Here is a 16,474-nt window from a genome sequence, read left to right as displayed (position 1 = left end):
TGGGACAATGAGCTTCTGACAGACGACCAAATCAAATATGCATCCACCGATGTTGTCGTGCCATACATGATCGGAGAGATGTTGCAGAATGAGTATGGTTGTAATCTTCATTTCGTGCAGTCTCCTAACCCTAGCTCTGACTCTTCGGGTGACATTGAAGACATAGAAGATCAACACGTACAGTTGTGTTTTATCGAGAATCAACAGACAAAAAGAATCCACACTTGCCCAGCTTGCCCAGCTTGCCCAGGTGTTGCAAATTGTTTTCTTTTATAGTTTGTAATAGGAAGCCGTATGATGTAATCTTATTTTTTTATGTACTCATGTTGGAACTTTAAATCAGGGGTATTCTCTTCGGAGATGTAATTAACATAATTTTTATGTAAATATAAGAATTATGGAAGTATGGACTTGCAATACCTGTTCTTTTTCTTTTGTCCCAATTAAATTTAACCAAAACTACCACGAAACCCGGTGGGGACTTTTCTTTTCTTCTTTTTTTATAAAAGTCTCTGCAACATGATTCGGGGAGTCTTTTCTAGCATTGATTCACTTGATGTTTCTATATTCATGAATGTTTTTTAATAACTATTATATTTTGTTCATTTTTTTTATATTCATATGTCATTCGGTTTTTGTTTAGGATTGGAGCAGCCGCCTGATCGTCCTTCCGCAAGCCAAGCGCAATTTCAGGGGACGCAAAGCATGGATGTTTCAGAGATTGAGGAAGTGTTCCTGACAGCTGCCCGCAAGGTGGTGAAAAAGGTCCTTGATGGGTTGAGTGTCACTTCATTGAGAGAGTCTGAGCGTCGTGCCGCCCTGCAAAACACCTCAGCTAAACTTCCTGTGAACTTTACTAGCATTTCTGAGATCAAGGCCATGTTGGACAAGCTGATTGATCTTTCTGAACAACTGCAGAAAGCTCATTCCGAATTTGCAGCAAGCAGCTCAGGGCAAGTAGACCAAGCTGTTGATGAAGCCAAAAAGGAGCTTTCAGCTAGGGAACATGCCCTTCAGGTCGCAGTCCAGGAAATAGTATCGGTTGAAAAGAAGAAAGATGAACTCAACCGTGCCTTGCAAGAATTAAATGAAAAAGAGAGACAACTTCTTGAGACTCGATCTGCTCTGGATTCAGCGGTGAAGCAACAGGAGCAGGCATTATGTGACGCCACTGCAAAGGCCAGCACAAGGGCTAGGAAAAACCTTGAGGCGAAGACAATGGTTCCTGCTCAGGAGGCCGAGAAGCTGCTCGGTGATTTGGTCCGTTTACTCCCTACAGCCGACTGATGGATCCAGTTTCATCAGCTTTATTAAGTCTCGAATCAGACTCTGAATAAATTAGTTCTGAACATTTATTCGCTTTCATTTGCTGGACGTTGCGTCGTCATATTTAATTTGGTTCTGAAATCATTAGTTGGTATCTTTTGAACTATTTGTTAATTCAGATATGCATTGGGATCTTTGTTTATTTCCAATGCATTTGAGAAACCTGTTTGTCTGTTCCTTTCTTTTTTATTGTATATGATCAGTGCGTTAATATCCTGCACCTCTATGCACTGAAGTTTGTGTGGTGTTTATACAATAAACTTTATTGATTACTAGCACTTTAGCTAGTTTATTATGACGCAATGGCCATGTATGTTTACTTCTCGCAGGTCAGGCTAATGCGGGACTTTATATAGTCTTTGGCGCTGCAGTTTACACTCATGCAGTAATGGAGCATATGATTGATTTTTTTTTTTTTCTTAAGCTTCAGTTTAGGCTCGTGAAAGCTGCGGAGCGTGTATATATATATATTTTTTAACTTTGCTACTTTAGCTTCAGTTTAGCCTCGTAAAGCAATGGAGGATGTCGATCTTTTTTTTCTTTTTTTTTTTTTTTTCTTTTTTTTTTTTTTTTTTACTTCAGTTTAGCCTCATGAAGCAATGGAGGTTTTTACGCGTAGTAACGCTTTAGGAATTTTCCATTTACCGGCGGTGGGCAATATTCCCCGTCCGGAGATATGATTCTGTAAGCGCCACTAGAGTAGACGTCTTTTACAATATATGGGCCTTCCCATTTAGGCTCGAATTTACTTTGCATCTTATGTGTGATGTTCATAGGCCGAATAACTGCGAGAACCAAATCCCCTTCTTTGAACGACCTCCTTTTTACACATTTATCGAACGCTCGAGACATTCTAGCTTGGTATGCCTCCAAATTTTGCAACGCTTGAAGCCGTTTTTCTTCGAGATTATCTAGTTCTTTTAGGCGTAATTTCGCCGGTTCATCCTCATTGAGTTCTTCTCGGATAGCAACGCGTAAGGAGGCGATTTGCACCTCCAACGGTAAGACCGCCTCTCCTCCATATACAAGCGAGTAAGGCGTCATTTTCGTTGGCGTCCGGGTCGTGGTTCTATACGCCCACAAAGTTTCAAGCAATTTTTCATGCCAATGTCTCTTGTTTTGCGAGACAACCTTTTTAAGCAATTTGCATAGCACTTTATTGAATGCTTCCGCTTGACCGTTAGCAGATGGGTTATAGCCAGTAGAGAAATGGTGCTTAATTTTGAATTTGGCACACATTTTCTCTATTTGCCGATTCTTAAAATTTGTTCCATTATCGGATATGATTCGAGCTGGAACCCCAAACCGATATATAAGGTTCGTCCTTATAAAATTTTCCACATTTTCTGCTTTAACCTCTTTTAGTGCTATGGCTTCCGCCCACTTAGAGAAGTAGTCGGTCGCGGCAAGGATAAACCTGTGCCCCTTAGAGGATGGGGGATTTATTGGCCCGACTACATCCATTCCCCACATTTCAAAGGGCCAAGACATGTTGGTTGGATGTAACGGTTCATGGGGTTGGTGTATAAAATTACCATGTATTTGACATTCATGGCATTTCTTTGCGAATTCCATAGAATCAACAAACATTGTAGGCCAATAATAACCCAAATGTTTTAATTGGTAATGGAGCTTTGGTCCAGATTGGTGCGCGCCGCATACTCCAGAGTGAACTTCTTTCAAAGCTTCAATTATTTCACCACCGGCAAGGCAACGTAGCAAAATGCCATCGCAAGAGCGTCGATAGAGTGTATCATTTATACACGTATAGTTAATTGACCTCTTTCGGATCCTAGACCTTTGACTAGAATCCAAGGGCAAATATCCATGGAGCAAATAATCCAGAAAAGGTGTTCTCCAATCACCCATCTCGATTTCACACGTATCTATAGTCATGGCCGAAGTAGATAATATATTCTCTTCCTCAGCAAGTACGGGAAGAACTCTTCGCTCCTCCACATGAACGTCCATAGTTTGACATGGATTTATTGACATGCTGGCAGCTAAGCTTGCCAATGCATCGGCTTTCTCATTTTGGCTTCTTACGACATGCTGAATTTTCAAATCAGCAAACCTAGTCATTAGTTCTTTTGCTTTCTTAAAATAAGGTACAAGCCCTTCTTTCTTTACTGTATATGTTCCCAACAATTGATTGACTATTAATTGGGAGTCTCCATATATAGAGAGTGTGTTTAAGCCCATATTGTGAGCTATCTCAAGCCCAATAATTAGCGCCTCATATTCAGCAGCATTATTTGAGACCGCCGAAGTGAGTGTGAAAGAATATGGGAATATCGCTTCATCAGGTGTGACAAATACAACTCCTGCACCTGCTCCCGACTTTCGGCAAGCGCCATCAAAATACATTTGCCACGTAGGATTAGATACCGTAGTGGTGAAGGCTTCCTCATTTGGTAGATCATCGTCGATGGGAAAGTCGTCAGGTATAGGATGTGCAGCTAGAAAATTAGCCAAAGCTTGACCTTTAACGGCTTTTTGTGGCACAAATACAATATCAAATTGTGAAAGGATCATCGCCCACTTGGCCAATCTACCTGATAATGTCATTTTACTTAAAATATGTCGGAGTGGATCAGCTCTCGATACGAGATGCACGGTGTGTTCTAACATGTAATGACAGAGTTTTTGAGCTGCAAATACAAGTGCTAGGCATATTTTTTCTATATCCGGATAGTTGCACTCTGCCCCCAGCAGGGTGCGGCTTAAGTAATATAGTGAGACCTCTTTCCCTTCATCATTGGTTTGTGCTAATAAAGCGCCTAATGAAGTTGGCATAGCTGCTGTATAGAGGATTAGTGGCCGCCCTTTAATTGGCGCGCACAACACAGGAGGGTTCGTTAAATATTTCTTTATATCATCAAAAGCATTTTGACATGCTTGATCCCATTGGAACGGGACTCCTTTCTTCATGAGCCGAGAGAAAGGCTTGCACCTCCCGGATAAATTTGAGATGAATCTCCTAATATACGCTAAATGGCCTTGGAGGCTCTTTAATTCGTGCAAGTTTGTTGGTCGAGGCATGTCGACAATTGTCTTTATTTTAGTAGGGTCGATCTCAACGCCATGTTTAGTGACCACGAAACCCAGGAATTTCCCTGAGGACACCCCGAAGGCACACTTCATAGGATTCATTTTCAATTTGTGCTTTCTAAGGCGTGTAAACACTTCTTCCAAGTGTTTTAAGTGATCTTTCTCGCGCTTAGACTTTACCACAACATCGTCTATATAGCACTCAACGATTTCATATAATAAGCCATCTAAAATAATGGCCATCGCCCGTTGATACGTGGCACCCGCATTTTTCAATCCAAAGGGCATGACTTTATAACAGAATATGCCTTTAGGTGTACGAAATGCTGTTAACTCTTCATCTTCTGGCGACATTTTTATTTGATTGTAGCCAGAAAAGCCATCCATGAAGGAGAATATTTCATACCCCATAGTGGCGTCAATAAGGATTTCAGAGATCGGAATTGGAAACTCATCTTTTGGACATGCTTTGTTTAAATCTCTAAAATCAACACACACACGTATCTTCCCATTTTTCTTTTTAACGGGTACAATACTAGACACCCATTTTGGGTATTTTACTTCTCGAATAAACCCGGCAGCAATGAGTTTATCGACCTCAGCTTCTATTTGCGGGAGAAGTTCAGGACGATATCTTCTTTGTCCTTGCTTCACCGGAGTGACATCCTTTCGGACGGCCAATTTATGTTCAGCCACCATTGGATCTAAACCTGGCATTTCTTCATAAGACCAAGCAAATATATCTTTATTTGCAGAAAGAAATTTATGGTATTCTTTCTTACTTTCTTTGGATAAACGTTTGCTAATGAAGATTGGACGGGGATCATCGTCCGTGCCAATATTAATTTCTTCCAACTCATCAGTAGTTGGTTGATTTCCGTCTTCCATTTGTGGAGAGGCTTCAGTAGCATCGAGAGGTTCAGTGGAAGTCATATTAACTTCATAGCCTAAACCATATTTCTCTTCTTTCAACACTTCATCTTGATGTAGAGCATTGAGTTGAGCCTGAGACAACAACTTTTCGAAAGGTGCGAGCTGCCCCCGGCCATCACATAAAGACGGGCCAGTAGATATATCATATCCCATCTGTTGCATAATGTAAAGAATTTTGTCGTCATATAAAGAGATAGGTAATGTTTGATCATCTTTATTTAACAAAGTAATTTGTGTAGACCCCTTTATTTTAACGTCTCTTTCACTTTGGGCTTGTGGATCTTCCCCGTTTGGTGGGTTTGGATCAGTTGAGCCTGCAGTATCCAATAATTCATTTTCAATATTAGAATGATCATTAAATAGGGGATTATAAGACCCTACATAGATCGCATGATTTTGTAAATTACCAGAACTTGTTTGGCTTCGAGTCACCGGACGATGACCCAATGGAATTTGGTTGCGAGGCTTCTTCCTTTTAAAGTGGGTTGAAGCTGAAGAAGCATCGCTTGTGTTGCAATCCTCTTCCTCAACACCCACCGGCATAGACGAAAATACCTCGAAACGATTACTCACAACCCTTTTATGAGGGGGTTGATAAGGCGTTGTTGTCGCACTCCTCAATCTCGGAGCGATTATCCTGATCTCATTTTGGGTGTCGCCAGTGGGTGTTGAAGATGTTTCCCCTTGCACCCTGCTAGAGGTAGAGTTTGTCGGGATTGCTAGCTCTCTTTCTTTTAAGCTAGCACGCTTTGCACGTACATTTGCAGCTTGCTTTGCATATTTCTTTCGCCGTGAGTCCTTCTTTATGAACTCTTGGTACTCAGGTGATTTGGCTAGAGTCTCAGCACGACGCATGATCTCACCCTCAATATTATCCGAGGATGCAGATACTCCAGGTAACAATTTCCTTAAATCTTGGCATATAGTTCTTTCTATGGACGCTTGGAAAGCTTGCCTTGCAGCATTTCGGATCCTGTGATACTCCCTTTTTTGTTGGGCTAGGAGTGAATCACAAACGTGAGCCCTTTGTGCATCGGTCATTGAGTCAAGTTCATTGGAGAAGTCATCCCATGATTTAAGGATGTTGTGTTGCTCTTGGCGGTGTCGCTTTGGGGACACAGAAGCTTGTGCAGAAGGTCGTGATAGCGCCACCTCTGATGATATGGGATCAGAGAGTGTTGCAGCAGGATCCACATATCCTCTCTTTATATCATTAAGGGAGAGGTGAATCCCCTGCCACCGAAGCTCATGCTTTGGCTGATCATAGCTGGGATTGCAGACCATGGTGGGAATGAATTCCGGGGCCTCGGCCCGGAGTCGGCTCTTGGTCGATGAGTCACTCTCGGATGATGATGTAGACTCTACCATCATTATTTCCACCCTATCTTTAGGATTGCTTCTATCGTCATCACTTGTACTAGCATGGAAACCATGGTTGCGTAGCAACTGCTTATGGAGTTTTTGCTTTTCTTCGGTACCTTCCTTTTCAGAGAAAGCTTGACTCATAGCATGAGAAAAGGCTTCATTCCACATCCAGTTCTTTCGCTTTGCAACACCTGGGCAAGCTGGGCAAGCTGGGCAAGTGTGGATTCTTTTTGTCTGTTGATTCTCGATAAAACACAACTGTACGTGTTGATCTTCTATGTCTTCAATGTCACCCGAAGAGTCAGAGCTAGGGTTAGGAGACTGCACGAAATGAAGATTACAACCATACTCATTCTGCAACATCTCTCCGATCATGTATGGCACGACAACATCGGTGGATGCATATTTGATTTGGTCGTCTGTCAGAAGCTCATTGTCCCACTCTTTATAACGGAGTGCAGTACCCTTTCCTTCCACAGACACGCCCAACAACACTTGTGCGAGAGTCGCAAGGCTTGGCACATTGTCCCAATGCTTGCCTGGTATTATAAATGGCACCATGGCTTGCAGCTCTATCTTGTTAGAAAGTTCAACTTGGTGACCTTCCCGTAGCCGATCCAGGTCATTAGCGATTGCAACGCCAACGAAAACATGGTTTTCGTCCGCAAGGAAACTTTTGAGATCATCGGGGATGATGCCGGCGTGGCCGACCTTGAAAAGAAGACACTTCTTGCCAACACATATCTGAATAAGGGCTATTTTCTTGCGGTCCCACTCAAACCACTCGGTATCTAAGCCAACTATGAGGGCCTTAGACTCCTTACTACGGACATCTCGCAGGAAGTGCTCCACCGTTGTGGTTGAGGATGTGACCGTGACCAGGATTTCATTACCACCAACCATGAACATCTTTTCTTGGTCCATGGAGTGAGAGGGGTTGTTGTCAAGATTGGATGACAAATTATTTTTTATTACCCCGGCCTTTCCTTTGCTAATAGAAGCCTTTTCCTTGTTGCTAGGCTGTGGGTTTTGAGGAGAATCCCGCAGCACTATCCCCCTACTTGGAGGTGGAATATTTGTGGTAGGTGCGATCTTTGTTGGAGCTGCCCCCAGTATGCCTGGAGCAAGCTTGGGTGGACAAGCCCCCAACTTGTTAATAGTTGGTGGCGTTGGTGTTGTCATTCCCCCTTTTGCTTTTGCAGTTGATGAGGAGGATGCCATCAGTGAAGTCGACTTGGTAGGCGACGCCCTCTTGGTGCAGACAGGCCACTCCCCAAGTGTGGCGGGGCGGAAGCTCCGCGCCACCTTGGAGCTTGAGGGTTTGGATGAGCTAGCAGCCACAACATTGGTAGGTGCAGCCTTGTTGACAGGTGCGGCCTTGCGCCAGTTGGTGGCACGTTCATTAGAGGCCATCCTTGCCTTGGCAGCAACTCTCCTTGCCCGTCGCTTAGCAGCTTTGGACGTTACAGGAGTGAAGCCCTCCTCGGGCTTGGAGTCAACTTCTTGGTCTTGAGCAACCACAGCTGGAGAGGCAGCTGTGGTGTCGAGCGAACTTGCGTTGTTGGAGACAGCAGGACCCATGGGCACATCGACCCAAAGGGAGCCAATGCGGATGGTGACGAACTCTTGCACACGTCCAGCCATACCTTCATATATAAGAAAACCATATATGAGTCTTCTTGAATGCAAATATCTATGCATAAAACTTCATTTGACATTTTAGGTCAAAGCCATATGATGCAAACATGATGGAACTCAAAGATGAGGTGAGAAGTAGGTCCCACCGGGCGTGCCAGAATCTGATGGCGGGAAAACGGGCGGCTAACGACCCGCCTCCACGTCAGCAGAGACAAATTTAATTTTGGTGAATTTAGACGGGACAAATATAAAAGAACAGGTAATGCGAGTCCATACTTCCATAATTCTTATATTTTCATAAAAATTATGTTAATTACATCTCCGAAGAGAAAACCCCTGATTAAGAGTTCCAACATGATTACATGATAAATAAAGATTACATCATATGGCTTCCTATTACAAACTACAAAAGAAAACAAATTCTTCAGTCTTGTAGTTGCCGATGGATGAATATGAATTTCTCGATGAGCTACTTCACTTTTTTTAAATATATGAGTGGCGGATAGCTTGTTTGGGTCTTTTAGTTGAGTACGCATGTATTTAACTCATGCGTATTTTGAGTGTATATCATGTTATTTATTTGGACCATGACATAAGGCTAGGTCTTAATTACTAACCCGGCATATGATTTCTGCTTAGTTGATTGGACATGGATGCCTTGCATGCATTTTGACATATGCTAATGTCGACGGAGGGACATTAATTTACTTGGTTCATTATTATATCACGTATACATGGACGTGATTTATCTTAGAGACTAAATTTGATATAGTCTCGTGCGAGACCATGGATTAACATATTTTGACATATACGATGCACTCATCATATATAGGGTGCGATATTTCGTTTGGGCTTAAGCTAGGACGACGTTTATTTTACTATGGCCGAGGTTGCGTCACCGGCCTCGGCCAGGGTCTATGTAATTATATATATTATTTCATCAAGGTCAGCGTGCGTACTAATAGCATGGTGTTTGACCGTGGATCAGCACGTGCAATCTCATTTATTTAAATTTGATTTGGTTTGGTTTTTGATTTATCAGCTAATTAGGCACAATCATATATGAATGTTGTCTAACTGAGATGCAATATTTGACGTGCCCATATGGTGCACGGTATTTATAGAGAGTCTATGCTTGGCATGTATGACTGGTTTCGGGAAACTATGACAAATATTATTTATTTTAGCCAGAACGCCGCAGCAAGTTAATTAGCATCTGGGTGATGGACGTGGCATGGACGCATGGGATTTGGCATGGAAGGACTAATTTTATTTGATTCATTTTTGTGACACAGCAGGATCTAGGTTCAAGGATGAAGACCACCTAAGCACATAAGGGGATATTAATTTATTTATTAACTTTGGATAGTACGGCGACTATTAGGATGACGATCATTTGATTTTAATTTATTTTATCTTTACAAATTTATCAGGTATATGAATCAGCTTGGCACTTTTCTGTTCATGTGGCTTGTGCTATGGTTTGATGCCGAGACTTGCTAGCGGCGTGCAGATGTATGGACTAAATATGCAATGCATGGCTGGATCGATATATAGGTATATGTGCACATATATATATATGCTGGCTAGTCAATCGATGACGCACTCCAGGCACATGCAAGCTAGTTAGTTCACAAAGTATGGCTGTTCTAATATACATCACATGTACATGTAGACGCTGGTTAGCTACTTATGCAATGCAAAGAAGACAACTGTCTAGAGGACTGCATATACACATATACTGCATATGGGCAGCGCTTTGCATGGAGTTTGCATCTATCTCTGTGTCTTTCCGAGCAAAGGTTCCTGTTGATTTGAACCCATGCACAGATTGACTGCAGAAGATGACGATCTTTGCATGTTTGAGGTTTTAGCTCTTGTTCTAGAGAACAATGCTCTTCCCTGTCCGGTTTGCACGACAAATCCGGCATGGGGTCTTGAGACATCTCATAGCAACTTGCCCGATGGAGCCAAGCCGCATCTGAGGTCTTGATCTTGGAGACGATAGCTCTTGTTCACGAGAACAAGGCTCTTCCCTATCCAGTTTGCATAACAAATCTGGCTTGGGGCCTTGGATCATCTCATGGCAACTTGCTCAAGAGAGCAAGGTTGCGCACGAGGTCTTGATCATGGTGTTGATGAAGTTGTTGCCGGACGCCGCCGTGGAGCCGTGAAGATGAAGACGTGGAAGAGGATCAGCAGAACGCCATGAAACGCCGCTCACCTTCTTCGGGATGCCGGCGGACGGACGACGCAGCGGCTTCTTGCGAGGGGCCGACGGACGGACGTAGCAGCTCCTTGCGAAGGGGCCGCTGATGTGTGCTTCGACGACGCCGGAGGGCAGCAGCACGACGGTGAACTTCCGGCGGGCGGTTAGCGCAGCCTGACGGCACTATGTGTTGAGTGATGCAGCGAGGCAGCTTGGAGGCGATATGCAGATGGAGCGGGGGCAGCCTGGAGGCGATATGCAGATGGAGCCGGGCTTCTCTCTACTACTGGCCATGTATTTATAGGCCTAAAGCAAGAGCAGTTCCGTGGTGTTTTGGCGCTCTTTCCTTTGATTAACCGGTGCCGGCGCCAAAGTTTGAATCAACGGGAGCGGAGATCGTGCAGTCGTGCGCGAGCGGTGTCGACCAGACGCAGCCCTGTTTGAACGTGTAAGGCGCGCAACTGTGAACTCTTGAACCCCTTGCCTGACAACTGGTTTTTGGGCCGTTTATTTATTCTTTAATCAAAGTAATTATGGAGAACGTACAGTCGACATCTTCTTGTGTGGGCTGGGCCGCATGCACGTACGTGTGTTACGTATATGTGCTGGCTAGCTAGCTTGTCAATTGTGTACAGATACGTATCGTATATACACACGTACGCTCATGGCCATAATTTAATTAACCCAACGTGTGTGCGTGTCCAAACGCATTTGCTTCTATATATATGTTTTTATTTCCTTGGAATGTAGATAAACAACATACATCTCTCCTCCTTTTGTGAATGAACAATATATGGTATACAAATATATACGACGGGTATATATTTGCATAGGCTTTCATCTTTGTCATGCGTCTCTTTTAGATATATTAATTTCATTCTTTTCAATTATGTTTTATTTTATGATTTCTGTATATGGCATATAACCATCTGAATTATTTATTATTTTATCTCTCATGGCATAAATATTCACATGTATTTAGGTAGGCCAAAATTTGTGCCAACAGATATCGGCCAGGGTCTATGTAATTATATATATTATTTCATCAAGGTCAGCGTGCGTACTAATAGCATGGTGTTTGACCGTGGATCAGCACGTGCAATCTCATTTATTTAAATTTGATTTGGTTTGGTTTTTGATTTATCAGCTAATTAGGCACAATCATATATGAATGTTGTCTAACTGAGATGCAATATTTGACGTGCCCATATGGTGCACGGTATTTATAGAGAGTCTATGCTTGGCATGTATGACTGGTTTCGGGAAACTATGACAAATATTATTTATTTTAGCCAGAACGCCGCAGCAAGTTAATTAGCATCTGGGTGATGGACGTGGCATGGACGCATGGGATTTGGCATGGAAGGACTAATTTTATTTGATTCATTTTTGTGACACAGCAGGATCTAGGTTCAAGGATGAAGACCACCTAAGCACATAAGGGGATATTAATTTATTTATTAACTTTGGATAGTACGGCGACTATTAGGATGACGATCATTTGATTTTAATTTATTTTATCTTTACAAATTTATCAGGTATATGAATCAGCTTGGCACTTTTCTGTTCATATGGCTTGTGCTATGGTTTGATGCCGAGACTTGCTAGCGGCGTGCAGATGTATGGACTAAATATGCAATGCATGGCTGGATCGATATATAGGTATATGTGCACATATATATATATGCTGGCTAGTCAATCGATGACGCACTCCAGGCACATGCAAGCTAGTTAGTTCACAAAGTATGGCTGTTCTAATATACATCACATGTACATGTAGACGCTGGTTAGCTACTTATGCAATGCAAAGAAGACAACTGTCTAGAGGACTGCATATACACATATACTGCATATGGGCAGCGCTTTGCATGGAGTTTGCATCTATCTCTGTGTCTTTCCGAGCAAAGGTTCCTGTTGATTTGAACCCATGCACAGATTGACTGCAGAAGATGACGATCTTTGCATGTTTGAGGTTTTAGCTCTTGTTCTAGAGAACAATGCTCTTCCCTGTCCGGTTTGCACGACAAATCCGGCATGGGGTCTTGAGACATCTCATAGCAACTTGCCCGATGGAGCCAAGCCGCATCTGAGGTCTTGATCTTGGAGACGATAGCTCTTGTTCACGAGAACAAGGCTCTTCCCTATCCAGTTTGCATAACAAATCTGGCTTGGGGCCTTGGATCATCTCATGGCAACTTGCTCAAGAGAGCAAGGTTGCGCACGAGGTCTTGATCATGGTGTTGATGAAGTTGTTGCCGGACGCCGCCGTGGAGCCGTGAAGATGAAGACGTGGAAGAGGATCAGCAGAACGCCATGAAACGCCGCTCACCTTCTTCGGGATGCCGGCGGACGGACGACGCAGCGGCTTCTTGCGAGGGGCCGACGGACGGACGTAGCAGCTCCTTGCGAAGGGGCCGCTGATGTGTGCTTCGACGACGCCGGAGGGCAGCAGCACGACGGTGAACTTCCGGCGGGCGGTTAGCGCAGCCTGACGGCACTATGTGTTGAGTGATGCAGCGAGGCAGCCTGGAGGCGATATGCAGATGGAGCGGGGGCAGCCTGGAGGCGATATGCAGATGGAGCCGGGCTTCTCTCTACTACTGGCCATGTATTTATAGGCCTAAAGCAAGAGCAGTTCCGTGGTGTTTTGGCGCTCTTTCCTTTGATTAACCGGTGCCGGCGCCAAAGTTTGAATCAACGGGAGCGGAGATCGTGCAGTCGTGCGCGAGCGGTGTCGACCAGACGCAGCCCTGTTTGAACGTGTAAGGCGCGCAACTGTGAACTCTTGAACCCCTTGCCTGACAACTGGTTTTTGGGCCGTTTATTTATTCTTTAATCAAAGTAATTATGGAGAACGTACAGTCGACATCTTCTTGTGTGGGCTGGGCCGCATGCACGTACGTGTGTTACGTATATGTGCTGGCTAGCTAGCTTGTCAATTGTGTACAGATACGTATCGTATATACACACGTACGCTCATGGCCATAATTTAATTAACCCAACGTGTGTGCGTGTCCAAACGCATTTGCTTCTATATATATGTTTTTATTTCCTTGGAATGTAGATAAACAATATACATCTCTCCTCCTTTTGTGAATGAACAATATATGGTATACAAATATATACGACGGGTATATATTTGCATAGGCTTTCATCTTTGTCATGCGTCTCTTTTAGATATATTAATTTCATTCTTTTCAATTATGTTTTATTTTATGATTTCTGTATATGGCATATAACCATCTGAATTATTTATTATTTTATCTCTCATGGCATAAATATTCACATGTATTTAGGTAGGCCAAAATTTGTGCCAACAGGCCACGAGAGAGGGCGGTGTGACGAGAGTGGCGGTGCTCCACTCCGCCGTATATATGTTTGTACACATGGGTGAACGAGGGCGGCGGTGCTCCGCCGTATAAACCCTAAACCCTAGGGCAAACGAGGGCGGCGGTGCTCCGCCGTATAAACCCTAGGGAGAACGAGGGCGGCGGTGCTCCGCCGTATACATAGAAACGCATGGCGCTTATACATAGAAACGCATGGAGCGTATACACTGGAATTTTTTTCTGTTCCTTTGGCGCTTTCTTTCTTATAATAGTTAGCGCGACAGAGAATAATGCCCGTCTGAACGCCGTGTGCGACGTGCCATGAAAATTAGTTTAGTATATCCAGTGAAGTGATCAGTATGTTTGGGTTTGTGATCGATACACACATTTGTTAACGTACGTACGTATGCAAATTTGAGGACCACCCGTTGATTGATGAAAGTTTTGTTTATTACCACAATTATTAATTTGGTACATAATAATTAATGAACTAAAGGAGGTACATACTGTACTCGCAAAGGCTCCTCGTTCAACTACGCTGGCGCTGCCACCGGTATTAGTATTGCAAGCTAAGAACGTTGGTCATTGATTGATAAGGTTCCATATAATAGAACATGACTATTTGGATTTAAAATTATGATTCGACTCAACATACATGCTTATAGTTTGGACTAATTATTCTTTCGTTCGTTGGAGCTGGTATCCTTTGAAATAAAATCCCTTTTTCTATATGTATATTTATTTCAGTAGCTACTGTATCAATAGAGGAGCATGCACGTAGGAAAAGAAAACCTGAACAACAGTACGGTTACCATGAGTGAACTTGCCTAAAACATGTGTTTCATGCATGGAGATGGAATGGAGCAAGCAGCGTGCTCCTCATCATCGATCTATTGCGGTCACGGTGTAGCCTAGAGATGGAATGGAGCAAGCAGTGTACCTCGGGAATGGAGGAGAGGAAGCCGCGCGTGTTGGCGGCCTCGTCGTCGCGCCGTGTCAATGCACTGGAGGGTACGGTGTGGCCCGCGCGTCTGGCCGGGGCGGCCGGGCAGCAGCTGGCGCCGCGAGGTCGTCGGCGCGCAGGGTGGCATGGGGACCGCGGACACGCGTGAGGTGGTGGTGACGACCGGCGTCGGGCGGGGTGGCAGCGGCGTCCTCAGTGTGGCGGGCCGGGTGGCGTGGGCGCAGGGGGAGAGGAATCGGCGAAGAACGCAAGGAAGAAGATGGCACTGGTATATATATGCCACGCCCCTTTACTCCCGGTGTCATCCCCCCACCAGGAGTAAAGGTCCTTTACTCCCGGTGAGTGTTACTAACCGGGAGTAACCTTTACTCCCGGTTGGTAACACGCACCGAGAGCAAAGGTTTACCTTTACTCCCGGTTGGTAATACGCACCGGGAGTAAAGGTTTTTTTGGCGGGCCATGAAACCACAACCCACCTTTACTCCCGGGTGGGCTTCCCACCCGGGAGTAAAGGTGGGCTGCAGTTTCGTTTCCCGCCTGTTTTAAGCAAAAAATTTTAATAGAAATGCAATAGTCTTGTTAAATACATAGTAAATTAAATAAAAGGCATAAAATTATTTTGTTAAAAATATGGATTTTCTTTTTCTTTATTGCACATAGGAAAAATCTATAACCTAACTTTTTTTATTTTTTGTTATAATTATAAAACATAATGTAACTAATATTTATTATTTTATTAATGCAAAAATGTAGTGTTTAATTAAAATTATTAAAACTATTGGTTTTGGACAGGAAATTTGTTTTCACATCATTTTAACGTTAATATTTTAATTTTTCATCACTCAATATCCTAATTTAACTTTTCGAGAGAGAAATCCCACCAAATCAAACATTGATTTAATTTGAAACACGACATAATAAACATCTGAATTCACAATTATTACATAATATCTCAAACACACACTACATTAAATCACTATATCATCAAGTGGGCACAGCAGTGAACTTCTTCTTTACGTATGTCCCTTGGTTATGATCGTGTCGTAACCATGGAGTATCCTCATCATTTACCAAGATGCTAGGGTCTTTGTTCACTTTGAAGGGTGGAATTCGGTCATCCTTTTCATAATCTTCTAACATGTCCGACTTGTCCTCAATTCCCACGATGACTCTTTTCCCTAAAAGAACTATGTGGCGCTTTGGCTCTTTGGTTGAGTCATTATCGTTTTCCCTCTTTTTGGTTTGGTAGACATATCATTGACATAGAACACCTGATTCACATCCTTGGCAAGGATGAATGGTTCGTCTTTGTACCCAATATTACTAAGGTCTACTATTGTCATTCCATACTCGTTGTCTACTATTACCCCGCCTCCGGTCACCTTGACCCATTGGCACTTGAACAATGGGATCTTCAAAGTAGGTGCATATTCTAGTTCCCATATTTCATCTATGCGTCCATAATATGTTTGCTTATTCCCATTCGGGTCTGTGGCATCTATGTGGACACCACTGTTTTGGTTGGTACTCCTTTTATTTTGGGCTACTGTGTAGAATATGTTCCCATTTATCTCATACCCTTTGTATGTGACAATATGCCATGATGGTTGCATAGCCAATAAATACAGTTGCTCATAGATGCTCTCATCACCTTGACAT

The 16,474-nt window shown here is 43.3% G+C and overlaps 1 protein-coding gene across 1 annotated transcript; it reads left to right on the top strand.

Moving 5' to 3' along the window:
• Positions 1-705: 705 nt before the first annotated feature.
• Positions 706-1,287, top strand: LOC136479151 (uncharacterized). The gene has a single exon (XM_066477109.1). The coding sequence runs from the start codon at positions 706-708 to the stop codon at positions 1,285-1,287; it is 582 nt and encodes a 193-aa protein (XP_066333206.1).
• The last annotated feature ends 15,187 nt before the right edge of the window (positions 1,288-16,474 follow it).

This window comes from Miscanthus floridulus, chromosome 9 (assembly GCF_019320115.1).
Source record: "Miscanthus floridulus cultivar M001 chromosome 9, ASM1932011v1, whole genome shotgun sequence".
In the NCBI taxonomy this organism is placed as follows: domain Eukaryota; kingdom Viridiplantae; phylum Streptophyta; class Magnoliopsida; order Poales; family Poaceae; genus Miscanthus; species Miscanthus floridulus.
The sequence above is the reverse complement of the archived record's forward strand: the minus strand, read 5'-3'. Positions and strand labels throughout refer to the sequence as shown.

Excerpts from the sequence above, each read along its gene's own strand:
- LOC136479151 (XM_066477109.1), top strand. The coding sequence starts at position 706 with ATGGATGTTTCAGAGATTGAGGAAGTGTTCCTGACAGCTGCCCGCAAG.